The sequence below is a fragment of the Erythrolamprus reginae genome, chromosome 6 (assembly GCF_031021105.1).
Source record: "Erythrolamprus reginae isolate rEryReg1 chromosome 6, rEryReg1.hap1, whole genome shotgun sequence".
NCBI lineage: Eukaryota > Metazoa > Chordata > Lepidosauria > Squamata > Dipsadidae > Erythrolamprus > Erythrolamprus reginae.
Window position 1 is genome coordinate 82,236,996 of NC_091955.1, and position 14,173 is coordinate 82,251,168.

Consider the following 14,173-nt stretch of genomic DNA (forward strand, 5'->3'; position numbering starts at 1 on the left):
TCTCCACTGGAATAGTTCACGACATGTAAAAATATTTAAACTAAATTAAAGATAGCTAGCAAATATTACTACAGCGAACAATGATAATAGAAAGAATTATTCAACAATTGATAGTAATATTTCTGTAATGTCAGGCAATGAAAATTAAAGAACAATTTATTTTCTACATCGTTACCACTCTTGCCCTATATGTGTAAAAAACATAGTCAGTGTACTTACCAGACAAAGACCAGGTGTAAGGAAGAGCCAGCAGTATTTAATCAAGGGCCAGGGTCTGTAGCCAATCATATCTTCAATATTGTCATAAAAGCGATCAGCTCCTAGACCATTACAAAAGAGAACTTTACGTAAACCTCATGCTGTCAGAAACCAGATAAAGAAAAAAGCCACCCCTCTCAATTGTATGTCTTCCCTAGGAGATCAAAGCAATCTAAAACTCTCCGTAGGAATCTGATAGCTTAAACCGATTCTCTTTAACCTTCCAATAGTTCAATATTTCTCACAATTCTGGATTAGAATTCCTACCTTTTTTTTTTTTAAGAACGTGTTAACCTTCAATTAAACTGGATTATGGCTGCTCTAATCTCAGCCATCATGGGCAATAGAAAAGACTTTTGTATAGACATTAGGCAAATGTGAGATGGTCTGAATGATGGGAACTTTAGTCTAACATATCATCAGGCTGAGAAAGGATAAAGAGGCAATTTTTGTGTGATTAGAGTTTTAAACCAGGCCTCTTAGCCCTCTGTACAATATGCTATCATTATTTATATTGATCATGTATGAAGGAGCAATAAAAGGGATTTTATCTAAATTGTTAGATATAGTCAAATGATAACAGAAAAAAGTGATAACAGAAAAAAGTAAGTACTGACGAATTTGTAGAAAATTTGTGGAAGACTTTCATATTTCTTTATCTCAACATCTGTATGAAGACTTTTAGAACTAATCCTTTCAAAATGACCAACATACTAAAATGCATATTTATAAAATGGAAATGAATGATAAACATTGCAGTTTTTATTGAAACATTAGACTAATATGGAATCAACTCGGTAGTAAATGTCTACTAAATTCAAGAAGACTTATGGCCATAAAAGGCTTTTATTACTGAGTCCCAGATAAATTGTTAACTCTTATAATCGTTTAGCATAAAGACAGGCAATCCCATTGTATCAATGGACATTTCTAATTTGAATTTGTCAAGAGGCAGATATGGAAGAGCCTGATTTAGCCATTGCATCACCTGACAAATGGTGCCAACAGAGGAAATTGGATAATTCAAGGAAGAAAAGAATTTAAGAGGCCTTCTGAGCCTTTCTAATCATCATCATCATCATCATCATTAATTAGATTTGTATGCTGCCCCTCTCTGGAGACTTGGAGCGGCTCACAACAACAAAACAGTACAAATCCAATGGTTAAAACAATTTAAAACCCTTAATATAAAAAGCAATCATACATCTCATACAAACCATACGTAAAGTGGAAACGGCCCAGGGGAATCAATTTCCCCATGCCTGATGGCAGAGATGGGTTTTAAGGAGTTTGTGAAAGGCAAGGAGGGTGGGGGCAATAGTAATCTCCGGGGGGAGTTGATTCCAGAGGGCCGGGGCTGCCACAGAGAAGGCTCTTCCCCTGGGTCCCGCCAGACGACATTGTTTTGTTGATGGGACCCGGAGAAGGCCAACTCTGCGGGACCTAATCAGGAAAAATGTAGCTGGGATTCGTGCGGCAAAAGGAGGTCTCAGAGGAGAGCCATGTTAGTTTGCGATAAAAAATCTCCAAGAATCTGGCAGGATCTTCTCTGCATTTGTATTAAAAGGCAATAAACTATCATAAGTTGTAGCTTACGAGATGCCTACAGTAACTAAACATGATTATATGACTGAAATTGGGGTTGGAGGAGAGATTGGAAAGATAGGTCAATTATGCAGACCCAGATCTCATGTGAGGTAGATTCCAAGCACCTCATCAGTTAACAATGGTGATGTAGGAGATGAGGCTGAGCCCAAGGGAGGGGTCAAACACGTCATCAGTCATGAGTTCCTTTGTGCCAGAGATGGATTTCTGTCAGTTTGGACCAGTTTGCCTGAACTGGTAGCGACCTGCTTGTGATGTCACAACACCACAGAACTGGTTAAGTCAGCACTGGTTCGTGGGTGCTGCCATCTTTTTTTCAGAAGTTTCTGCCCCTGTGCATGCGGTCGCCATCTTGTTTTCTGTTTTTTTGGGGGGGAGCTGGATTTTTTGCCACTGCGCATGCATGGATGTATGAAGCACGCCTGCCTATGAGGCATGCCCACATGCCACAGAAGGAAGCAAACCAGCAGTGAGGTAAGTTAGAACCCACCCCTGCTTTGTGCCCACAAGAGATCTTAGTCCAGCCCACCATGAATTCTTTATTTACTTCTAAATTGCTTTGATCATTGGTCGTTCAGATTCAGATAGAGAGCTTAAGTTTACAATATTTATTTATTTATTTATTTTATTTATTTTTATTTATTTATTCATTTGTCCAATACACAATACATATGGAAGAGAATAGACATGAAGTAATATATATAAAGATAATATGTAAAAATAGAGAAGATATATGAAAGGAAGAAAATATATATGATATATGAGATAAAGGAGAGACAATTGGACAGGGGATGAAAGGCACACTAGTGCACTTATGTGCGCCCCTTAGTGACCTCTTAGGAACCTGGAGAGGACAATCGTGGATAGTCTAAGGGAGAAATGTTGGGGGTTGGGAGTTGACACTATTGAGTCCGGTAATGAGTTCCACGCTTTGACAACTTGATTGTTAAAGTCATATTTTTTACAGTCAAGTTTGGAGCGGTTAATATTAAGTTTGAATGTGTTGCGTGCTCTTGTGTTGTTGCGGTTGAAGCTGAAGTAGTCATTGACTGGTAGGACATTGCAGCATATGATCTTGTGGGAAATACTTAAATCGTGTTTTAGGCGCCATAGTTCTAAGCTTTCTAGACCCAGGATTGTTAGTCTATTTTCGTAGGGTATTCTGTTTCGAGTGGAGGAGTAAAGGGCTCTTCTGGTGAAATATCTTTGGATGTTTTCAAGGGTGTTGATATCCGAGATGTGGTATGGGTTCCATCCAGTATTCTAGGATGGGTCTGGCAAAAGTTTTGTAGGCTCTTGTGAGTAGTGTGAGATTGCCGGAGCAGAAGCTGCGTAGGATCAGGTTAACAACTCTAGAAGCCTTTTTGGTGATATTGTTGCAGTAGGCTTTAGCACTTAGGTCATTTGATATTAGTATTCCAAGGTCTTATACCCATTTGTACTTCCTGGATCTCCTAATTTCCCTGGCATTTGACCGACGATGTATTAAAATCCTCTGACATATTCCTATAATCTTAATTGTTTTGGGGATCAATTCCTCTCTTACTTATTCATCATGCGAGCACACTTGCCTTTCGGTTCTGAATTATTTCTGGCCATGTCAAAACAGCCCTTGACATTTCCGCCCCGAGTCTTCGGAGAGGGGTGGCATACAAATCTAATAAATTATTATTATTATTATTATTATTATTATTATTATTATTATTATTTCTTTAGATAACTCAAAGGCAACAATCTCTCCCCGCCATTCTGCAAAGAAGTTCACCTCATCGAGATTTGATACTTCTGGCCCTCCACAATGGTTTTTCTCAATTTCAGTAACTTTAATATACATGGACTTCAACTCCCAGAATTCCCCAGCCAGCATTGCTGGAAATTGAAGTCTAGGCATCGTGAAGTTGGTTGAGCTAAGGTTGATAAACACAGCTCCAAAGGTTCCTGCACTGTAGCTTTCCACATCCATCACTATCGCCTGTGCTTAGTTTTCTACAATAATCTCAACGGATCTGATCCAACCCCTGATTTTGACAGCATAAAGAGAGAGAGATCTCTGTCCTTTTGCTCTTCTGTAACCTAATCAGCAAAAGAATATACCACGAGCCTTCGGATCTGTTGTGTCCAGGGGACAGTTAGGCCTTGTACCCGCCCCACATTCCTTGGGCGGGAAAATACTGCAAGGTGATTGGTTGGCTCAGCCTGGCAGCCCGGCATATATATAGCTGCCAGGCACGGCCATGTTTTGTCTTGTTCTGTTCTGTAAACCGTTATCTCCTGTTCAATAAAGAATCGTTCTTACTTCAAGACTGCAGTCCTTCATTCCGCTAAGGATTTAGCAGGATCACTGATAAGTGCCAGAACGGAATGGGTTGTGCCCAGTTGTTAAGGCAACATGAGAACGCTTGCTTAGCTCCCAAAGCAATTCTACTGTTGAGAGTGAATATTCCCTGGTTGCTAAGCAACTGAATTCCAAGGCCGTAGGACCATCCTGGAAGTTATACAATCGTCTCTGCACTAAAAAGTAAAATAAATCTGCAAAGCTGGATGTAGCCAGAGCAAACAATACCGACATTCCTACTACTGGTTTCCTTCCTTAATTTCCATTCGCAATAATAAGCTCTAGCGAAGTGATGAGGTTTCAGATCCTGGCTTCCAATTTACAACAACTCCCAAAGTGTGTTAGATTTTGCAAAAAAAAGCAACATTCCACCCCATTTCCATCCTCGTGGGCTGTCCCCTTTGGCAGTTGCAACAGCAGCAGCAACAACAAGCTGGCTGGAAACTAGGAGTTCTTTCAAAGGAATAAATCAGAATGCAGTAAATCCTCAGCTTTTAGCAACAACCATCTGCTTGACAGGCAGGGGGAAATCCGGCCAAGCTGTGGGCGGTATTTTCGAGGCTGGCAAAAGACAAGCCTAGAAACATTTGTCTTTATTCGCAACATTTGCTATTACACTTTGTGATATAAACAAAGAGCATCCGGCCTGCCAAATCAGATACCCTGGGCATGAGTTTTCATACCAAAACTGGGTAAAGGTTTTTGCTTTGTATTCAATATACTGTATATAGTTGACCAGCTAAAGTGAAACTAACCTTTAGATCAGAGGTCCCCAACCGCCGGTCCGTGGACCCGGACCGGGCCGTTGGGGTTTTCCAGCCGGTCCGCGGCGGCGCTGCCCTCCCGGCAGAGGACATTATGCAGGACAGGTTGGGGCGTCAGGCAGGGCGGGGAGAATCAGGAGGCTCCTTTGGCGGCTGGGGGCTGCCTGGCTTTGTGATTTTGGCTGGGGGGGAGTTAGGAAGGTCCTACTTCTTCCCCCCCAGCCAAAAACTCAAAGCCTATCTGCTGGATACGGGCGATGAGCGGGACGAGCGGTGCCGAAGCCGGTGGCTGTGGCAACTGCTGAAAGAGGCTTCCGCGCCGCTCTGTCCCACTCATCGCCCGTATCCAGCAGATAGGCTTTGAGTTTTTGGCTGGGGGGGGGGACTTAGGAAGGTCCTACTTCTCCCCCCCCAGCCAAAAACTCAAAGCCTATCTGCTGGATACGGGCGATGAGCGGGACGAGCGGCGCCGAAGCCGGTGGCTGTGGCAGCTGCTGCAAGAGGCTTCCGCGCCGCTCTGTCCCACTCATCGCCCGTATCCAGCAGATAGGCTTTGAATTTTTGGCTGGGGGGGGAGAAGTAGGACCTTCCTAACTCCCCCCCCCCAGCCAAAATCACAAAGCCAGGCAGCCCCCAGCTGCCAAAGGAGCCTCCTGATTCTCCCCGCCCTGTGGAGAAGTGTGGAGGGCTGTGTCACTAAGCTCCACCCCTCCATAACCCCACCCCCATTTGACCAAAGCCCCCCCCCCACCGGCCCGTGGAAAACTGGTCTAGCTTAAAGCCGGTCCCTGGTGCAAAAAAGGTTGGGGACCTCTGCTTTAGATGACCCTAACAGTTAAATTCAACTGTTTTCGAAGGAAACTTAGAACATTCATATTTTGGTGGGCTCTTTCTAATATTATGATTGGTTAAGGTTTTTTAGAGTGAGTAACTGATTTTAAATATTTTATTATATTGTCAAATTAGATATAAAGAAGTAGATTTCAAAGTGTATAATTATATAGTATTGCAGTATTTTAAGAAATTTTAAGTACAAGTTTTCTGTGTTTAATCAATTGGCTTTAATTAGTTTAATTATATTATTAAAATGAAAATATAAAATTGAATGTTACATTTTAGTATTATATTGATATTGGAACTGATTTTAACGAAATGAATCATAATATCAAAATGGAAACATAGATGTAGAATATTACTAATTGTTTTTCTGTATGGATCTGATTATAGTTAGATTTTTTTTTCTGTATTAGTTAGATTTCTATAACTAGCGGAGCAACTGTAGCTCCTTTAAATGTTAAATGTTGTTTCTGTTGTTTGTCTAAAGAAAAATCAATTAAAAAATTTACAAAAAAAAAAGGACTTGAATTCTTGATCATTTCCAGATGCACGTCTTTGATACGAAAATAGCTATGAGTGTTTTGCCTTGCAATAATCCAAAACAGCAATTGTCATTTTGGGTAAATGAGGAGAACATTATTTTACCCAATTGTGCATAGGGTTTACCTAGTTCTTCCCCTTTGCTTATGTTGTAGGAAAATCAAAACTCAATCAATCGACCCAAGTATCTGGCTTTTTCCTCTTCCTTTAAATACAAGAATGGGTGAGAAACGCTGAAAAAATTTCCTCAGTTACAAAACTAATTTAACAACCCAGAAAACATCTTAACATCTTTCAAACATGATTGATAGTGATGGACGAACCCAACGGTGTTCGGGTTCGGCACATTCGGATGAAATTTACGCAAAATTCGGCCGAACCCGAACGGGGAATCCCACCAAGAGATTCCAGGGGTGGAGCTTTGACATCACGTATACCGGCAGGTTGCTAAGAATGCCAAGGTGATCACTTCCTGGATTCCATGGAATCCAGGAATTGATCATCTTGGTGTCCTTAGCAACCTGCCGGTGACATCAAGACTCCGCCCCCGGAATCTCTTCGTGGGAGGGATTCCCCAGCTACTTCAAAGGGAGGTCTTTACGTAAAAATAAACATTATTATTTTTACGAAAAAGGACGCCACAGCGGCGCTGCAAGCAAAGGGTGGTCCTTTCACATAAAAATAAACATGTTTATTTTTACGTGAAAGCACCGCCCTTTGCTTGCAGTGCCGCTGCGGTGTCCTTTCACGTAAAAATAATAATGTTTATTTTTACGTGAAGACCTCCTTTGAAGGAGCTGATTGAAGTGATTCCGGGGGCGGAGTCTTGACGTCACCGGCAGGTTGCTAAGGACGCCAAGGTGATCACTTCCTGGATTCCATGGAATCCAAGAAGTTATCACCTTGGCGTCCTTAGCAACCTGCTGGTGACATCAAAGCTCCAAATGCCGAACGTGACCCCGAAGTTTGCCCGAAATTTCAAAAAAATTCGTGTTCGTGTTCGGCATACCGAACACTGCAAAATTAGGTATGGACCCGAATTGTGCGTTCGCCCATCACTAATGATTGACTAAGACAGTCCAGTCACTCTGCTAATAGGAAATATTTTTTTTCATTTGATTATTAGTATCCCACCTTTATTGCTTTTACAATTTTTTACAATAACTTTACAAATAGTGGGGGAACATATCCAACATCCTTCCTTCTTTTTTATTTTCCCCCAAACAACAACCCTGTGACATAGTTTGGGCTGAAAGAAAGTAACTGGGCCATGGTCATCCAAGGCAGGATTTGAACTTCCAATTTCTTGCTTGCTTGCCTGGTGCTTTAACCACTAGACCAAAGAGTCTAGTGATACAATGAGAAATAGTCTCCTGAGGTGGGTAGCATGATTTTACGTTAATGGAGACACAGATAAAACTGTATTGTATTATGAGCCAGCAGTATGCAGCAGCTGCCAAAAAAGCCAACACAGTTCTAAACTGCATTATAAGAAGGATAGAATCAAGATCACGTGAAGTGTTAATACTACTTAATAAATGCCTTGGTAAGGCCACACTTGAAATACTGCATTCAGTTTTGGTCACCACAATGTAAAAAGGATGTGGAGACTCTAGAAAGACTGCAGAGAAGAGCGACAAAGATGGTTAGGGGGCTGGAGGCTAAAATATATGAAGAACGGTTGCAGGAACTGAGTATGTCTAGTTTAATGAAAAAAAGGATGAGGGGAGACATGATAGCAGTACTCCAATATCTCAGGGGTTGCCACAAAGAAGAGGGAGTCAAGCTATTCTCCAAAGCACCTGAGGATAGAACAAGAAGCAATGGGTGGAAACTAAACAAGGAGAGAAGCAACTTAGAACTAAGGAGAAATTTCCTGACAATTAGAACAATTAATCAGTGGAACAGCTTGTCTCCAGAAATTATGAATGCTCCAACACAGGAAGTTTTTAAACAGATGTTAGATAACAATTTATCTGAAGTAATATAGGGTTTCCTACCTAAGCAGGGGGTTGCACTAGAAGACCTCCAAGGTTCCTTATAACTACTATTATTCTATTCTAGTGGCTAACTGGACTGAACATACTATAAAAAAGTAGATTATTCGGATCCTTTACAATTAGGTTATAGTGGGGAGAGTCATTTTAGCCCAACTGTAAAAACTGCAGAAAGTAACTTAAAAAATGAGTCTGTTCTACTGTCATCATCTCACTAGTGGAAAAAGAAACCCTTCAAATTCAAATCTAGTATCACAACTGTTGTGGTTAGCTCTGGCCCAGCTCCTGCCCCAAGGACTGTGGATGTCGGGGAGACATCCACATGCTGCAGGCCTGTTTTGCCCCCGGTGGAATCTGATGATGAAGGCTCCTCTGACCAAGAAGACATGAGTGACAGGGAGGAGGAGAGTGTGGCAGACAGCTCAGAAGGAGATCAATTATCTAGCTCCTCCTTGGATTCAGAACAAGAGTTAATGATACAGCCACGCGGAGAGCGATGCATAGGCAACAACAACTGAGAGATTATTATCAAAGAAAATGAGGCCACCTGTGGTTGGGTGGGGCTGTGGTAATTAGTGAGGCTGCTATAAATAGCAGCCTGTGGGTTTGGCCATTGTGGAGGATTATCTGATCGTTGTGTTTCGTGACTACTTTACTGACTGACTTTTTGTGTGCTGATTTTTCCCTGCTTTGAAACTAAACCAGAGCAAAGTGTGTTTCACTTTGTGAAAGAAGGACTGTGAATTGCCTCACAGCTGCAAGCTAAGTATCACAGGACTGCTAAGGGACTTGTATAAATTACCAGTTTGTTTGGAGACGAGTGCTCTTTGCTATACCAAAAGAGGGCTTAGTTTAAGTGAATTTTCATTATAAAGAACATTGTTTTGAATTTTCAAACGTGCTTGTGTCTGAAATTTGTACCTGTGAATTTTTGGGAGGATTCTACCAGAGAGCCCGAGAGAACAATAACCAAATAAGTGAAGCCCATTCAGTTAGAAAAAAAATGTAAAGATTTTATCCTCGTTCTAAGTATTAAGAAGCATTTAAGAGCCTGCAGATAGCATCTATGGTAATTAAGATGCTTAAGAACGTTATATAAGAAGTGCGCTGGATCAAATCAAAGCCTGTCAGATCCAGCAATTGATTCCCACAATAGCTACCAGATGCTAAAGGGAAATCCTCAGCTGGATTCAGTAATTTCTCTTGCTTTCTTCCTTAGCCACTGAGATTCAACATAAGTTCCCTCTAATGCTTTAGAAATGCAGAATCATCAGGACTAGAAATCTTGGCAGCTTGAGCCAGCAATAAGTGGGGGAAATGTGTGTGCTACTTTTCTTTTGCTTTTGCTGCTGTAAAAGGAGATATTTATAAGGCTCAATACTCTTTTGATTTGCATTGATTTCCTTGATATTAGGTAATTATATGATAAGTCATATTGTGGTGGCTGTATTTAAAAGGGGAGAAATTGCAGTACTTAATTCAGATCAAAATATGCATCCTTGAACCCACTTTAATCTAGTGGTTAAGACATCAGGTTAGAAACCGGGAGACTGTGAATTCTAGTAGCAGCTTAAGCGTGAAAGCCAGCTGGGTAATTTTTACGCCGGTCACACTCGCTCAGCCCAATCCAACTCATAAGTTGTAGTATGTAGGTTCACCTTGAGCTATTTGTAAAAATAATAAAGGTGGGATATAAATAGGAAAATGAAATAATAACAATAGTAACAATAATGATGATGATAATAATAATAATAATAATAATAATAATAATAATAATAATATGTAGCCTATCAGACTCCATATTGGGACTCTTAAGCAGATGAGGGCAAAAATCAAATTCCTCCGTTTTTTTTATTTTTTATTTTCTTTTTGGGGGAAGGGAGAGTGAGTAGTTTAGGGTTTGGAACAGTTTTGTCCAAATGTCTGTCTTAATGAAGGGTGAGTTATTCCTGGTTTGGACTGGATTGATTGAACTGGCAGCAACCTGCTGGTGACATCACAATGGCGTCACATATCTGGTTTGGTTGGTGCTGGTTTGTGGGTGCCGCCATTTTTTCTTTTGACATTTTTTCTGAATTTTTTTACTATTTGGAAGTTTTGTCCTCTGCTGCTGCTTGAAAAATGGCCCTCCTGCCTGCCCCCCTGCCTGCCCCCCGGGTTTATACTTACCTTTATTCAGGGGTGGGGCTTTGGAGCCTATTTTCACAGGCAGAACACTCGGGCCACCACAGCTGCCCCTGACACGAGTGATGTCGATTTGGCCACACCTACCCTGGCCTTAACCCTTGTTTAAAGTGTGATGAAAAATTAGGCCACAGAAGCACACAGGAGTTGTGTTTGTCTAATGCAGGGGTGTCAAACTCGATTTTGTTTCCTGGTTACAATAAGTCATGCCCACAGTGTGGTAGTAAAACAAAATTGCAGTCCTTCACTGGGCCTTACATACCGTAAACCCATGCAATGCAGATGACTTCAAAGATGGCGAGAAAGAGAAGGCACGTGCCACTGGCAGCATAATAATCAAACAGCTGGAAGATATACATTCCACCCTGCAAGAACCACAAAGCAAAAGGGTCAGAACTCAAAGCAACAAAGCAACATTTTTCACACTTAGAACCATTGCAGTATCCCCAAGGTCACATGATCAAAATTTGGCCACTTGGCAATGAGGTCATATTTAGAATAGAATAGAATAGAACAGAACAGAACAGAAAGGTAGGTAGGTAGGTAGGTAGGTAGGTAGATAGATAGATAGATAGATAGATAGATAGATAGATAGATAGATAGATAGATAGATAGATAGATAGATAGATGATAGAATTCTTTATTAGCCAAGTGTGATTGGCCCCACAAGGAATTTGTCTTTGGGGCATATGCTCTCAGTGTACATAAAAGAATATATATATTTGTCAAGAGTCATTAGGTACAGCACTTAATGATTATCACAGGGGTCAAATAAGCAATCAGGAAACAATCAATATTAATAAAAAATCTTAAGGATACAAGCAACAAGTTACAGTCATACCATCATAAGTGGGAGGAAATGGGTGAAAGGAATGATGAGAAAAACTGTAGTAATAATAGTGAAGACTTAGTAAATAGTTTGATAGTGTTGAGGGAATTATTTGTGATAATTTGTGAGGGCATTTGGGGGGGGAAACTGTTTTTGTGTCTAGTTGTCTTGGTGTGCAGTGCTCTATAACAATGGTTTGAGGGTAGGAGTTGAAACAGTTTCTGTCCAGGATGCGAGAGGTCAGTAAATATTTTCACAGCCCTCTTTTTGACTCATGCAGTATACAGGTCCTCAATGGAAGGCAGTGCCCTGGGATGATACTGTGTCACCTCTGACCAATATATTAATGTTGTGCATGTGCAAGATTCAAATTCCTGTCTTCTCCAGCCCAAATTAACATTTAGGAAACACTAGTCAGATTTGGAGGACACAAATGGCAAAGCGTTGTGGTAACCATTCTGATTGTCTCTATTTCTAGTCCTGAGATGGAATTTGAGCAGAGACACCAAGCTACAAGAAAACAAAGCATTCTGGGTAGAAGTGCAATTGGCTTGGAGCACACTGAAGTAAACCAGCTGCCAAAACCCATCCAGACCTCAGAAACACTGATGACTGAGTATCTCTGAGGAAAAATAGGGATTAGCTGTCTGGGGGTGGGTGGGGGGAGTGGATGTCATAACTTTTGATTTAAAGTGACAAATTTTCAGTAGAAAGCTGTACTGGTTCAAGATTAGTTTTTGAAGGCAGTCTTTGAAAACCTGTCAAACCCACCCCTTTCAAAATTCTGAGGGATTTCAGGTCTTACACTCAAGTCAGAGGGTTGAATTGTAACCAGGGAGAAACAGCAAGCAGTCAAAGGCCATTTTGGAGCTGTCCAAGGCTCAAAAACTATCGCAATCTTCTTGCTTTCTTCTCCATGCAACTTTATTTATTTTTTAGTTATTTATTTTGTCCAATACACAATGAAGGTTTTAGTGGGTATATATCTATATACACATAGTAAAATACATGATGAGGGTTATAGAGGAGATACTCATAGTAAAATATATCTAAGAAATAATAGAAAAGAAGGTATAGTAATAGAACATATCAATGAAAGAATAGAAGAAGAGATATAGGAATAGAAGAAAGGTATAGGAGATATAGGAGAACAATAGGACAGGGGACGGAAGGCACTCTAGTGCACTTGTACTCGCCCCTTACTGACCTCTTAGGAATCTGGATAGGTCAACCGTAGATAATCTAAGGGTAAAGTGTTGGGGGTTTGGGGATGACACTATGGAATCCAGTAATAAGTTCCACGCTTCGACAACTCGGTTACTGAAGTCATATTTTTTACAGTCAAGTTTGGAGCAGTTAATATTAAGTTTAAATCTGTTGTGTGCTCTTGTGTTGTTGTGGTTGAAGCTGAAGTAGTCGCCGACAGGCAGGACGTTGCAGCATATGATCTTGTGGGCAATACTTAGATCTTATTTAAGGCGTCTTAGTTCTAAACTTTCTAGGCCCAGTCTAGTCTCGTAGTGTATTCTGTTTCGAGTGGAGGAGTGAAGGGCTCTTCTGGTGAAGTATCTTAGGACATTTTCAAGGGTTTTAATGTCTGAGATGTGGTATGGGTTCCAAATGGATGAGCTGTATTTGAGGATGGGTCTGGCAAAAGTTTCGTAAGCTCTGGTAAGTAGTGTGAGATTGCCAGAGCAGAAGCTACGTAGGATTAGGTTTACAACTCTTGAAGCCTTCTTGGCTATATTGTTGCAGTGGGCTTTGGCACTTAAATCTTTTGTTATTAGTATACCAAGGTCTTTAACCGAGTGGGGATTATCTGTGATAATTTGATTATTCAGTTTATATTTGGAGTTCAGATTCTTCTTTCCAATGTGTAGGACAGAGCATTTGCTAGTTGAGATTTGGAGTTGCCATGTGTTAGACCACTCAGAAACAGCATCAAGGTCTTTTTGGAGAGTAGTTGTGATATCGGTGGTGTTGAAGAGTTTTACATCGTCGGTGAAGAGGAGACAGTTGCTTGTGATGTAATTGCAAAGGCCATTGATGTAGAGAATGAAGAGCGGTGGTCCCAGTATACTACCTTGGGGAACACCTCTTTTAACTGGGACAGGGGTGGATATGGTGCTTCCTATTTTGACCACTTGTTGTCTGTTTGACAGGAATGCTGTAATCCAGCTATGGAGGGATCCTGAGATGCCATACTTTCTCCTGTGGATAAATTTTGCCTGTCCTTGGCCTCACCCAAATTCAGTAAGCATTTTTGGCCCTTTTGAAGCTTAATTGGTTGGTGCGGTTGTGTGATAGAAAGCTGAGGGTAATTGTTTAGTTTATTGAATTATTACTTATTGCTTCCTTAGGACAGATTTTACATTTCTGTTGATTCTTTAACATATTCTGTTTCTATCCATTTGCACACTTAAACTTATGTAGTAGCTCTCCTCTCCTCTCCCTTGTCATCTTCTCCTATTATCATAGCATCGTGTCATCCCTTTTATTGCTTTCTCCTATATATAGCCCAGAATAAGAGTAAGAAACAAGGATAACAGATTTCATATCTTTGTAGCCGTCCCCATACCCACTATTACTCTTTTGTTAAAACATTTCTTCATGTCCAGGATAATGAATCTCATTACCTGCACTAGGCTCTTCTCTATTTGGTTATGATCAATTGATCATTAAAGTTCCATTTTCAAGTTTCAATTAAAAAATAATATCACAATGGTTATACTGATTATAGACTTTCTGCAAGATATGCTATCTTCAGTAAGTAGCTTTGAAGGAAGCAAAGTAGCACACTTGTTACTTGAGTAGCAATCAGAAA

General features: G+C 40.7%; 1 protein-coding gene across 1 annotated transcript in view; it reads right to left on the reverse strand.

Annotated features, from left to right (window-relative positions):
• Window positions 1–14,173, reverse strand: part of LOC139169784 (sodium- and chloride-dependent betaine transporter-like) — a 92,148-nt gene that overhangs the window by 24,315 nt on the left and 53,660 nt on the right. Inside the window, exons 12-13 of the mRNA XM_070756423.1 lie at window positions 10,783–10,885; window positions 220–320 (exon numbers count right to left, since the gene is read on the reverse strand). Of these exons, the coding sequence (XP_070612524.1) occupies window positions 220–320; window positions 10,783–10,885 (204 nt within the window). The remainder of the gene's footprint in view (window positions 1–219; window positions 321–10,782; window positions 10,886–14,173) is intronic.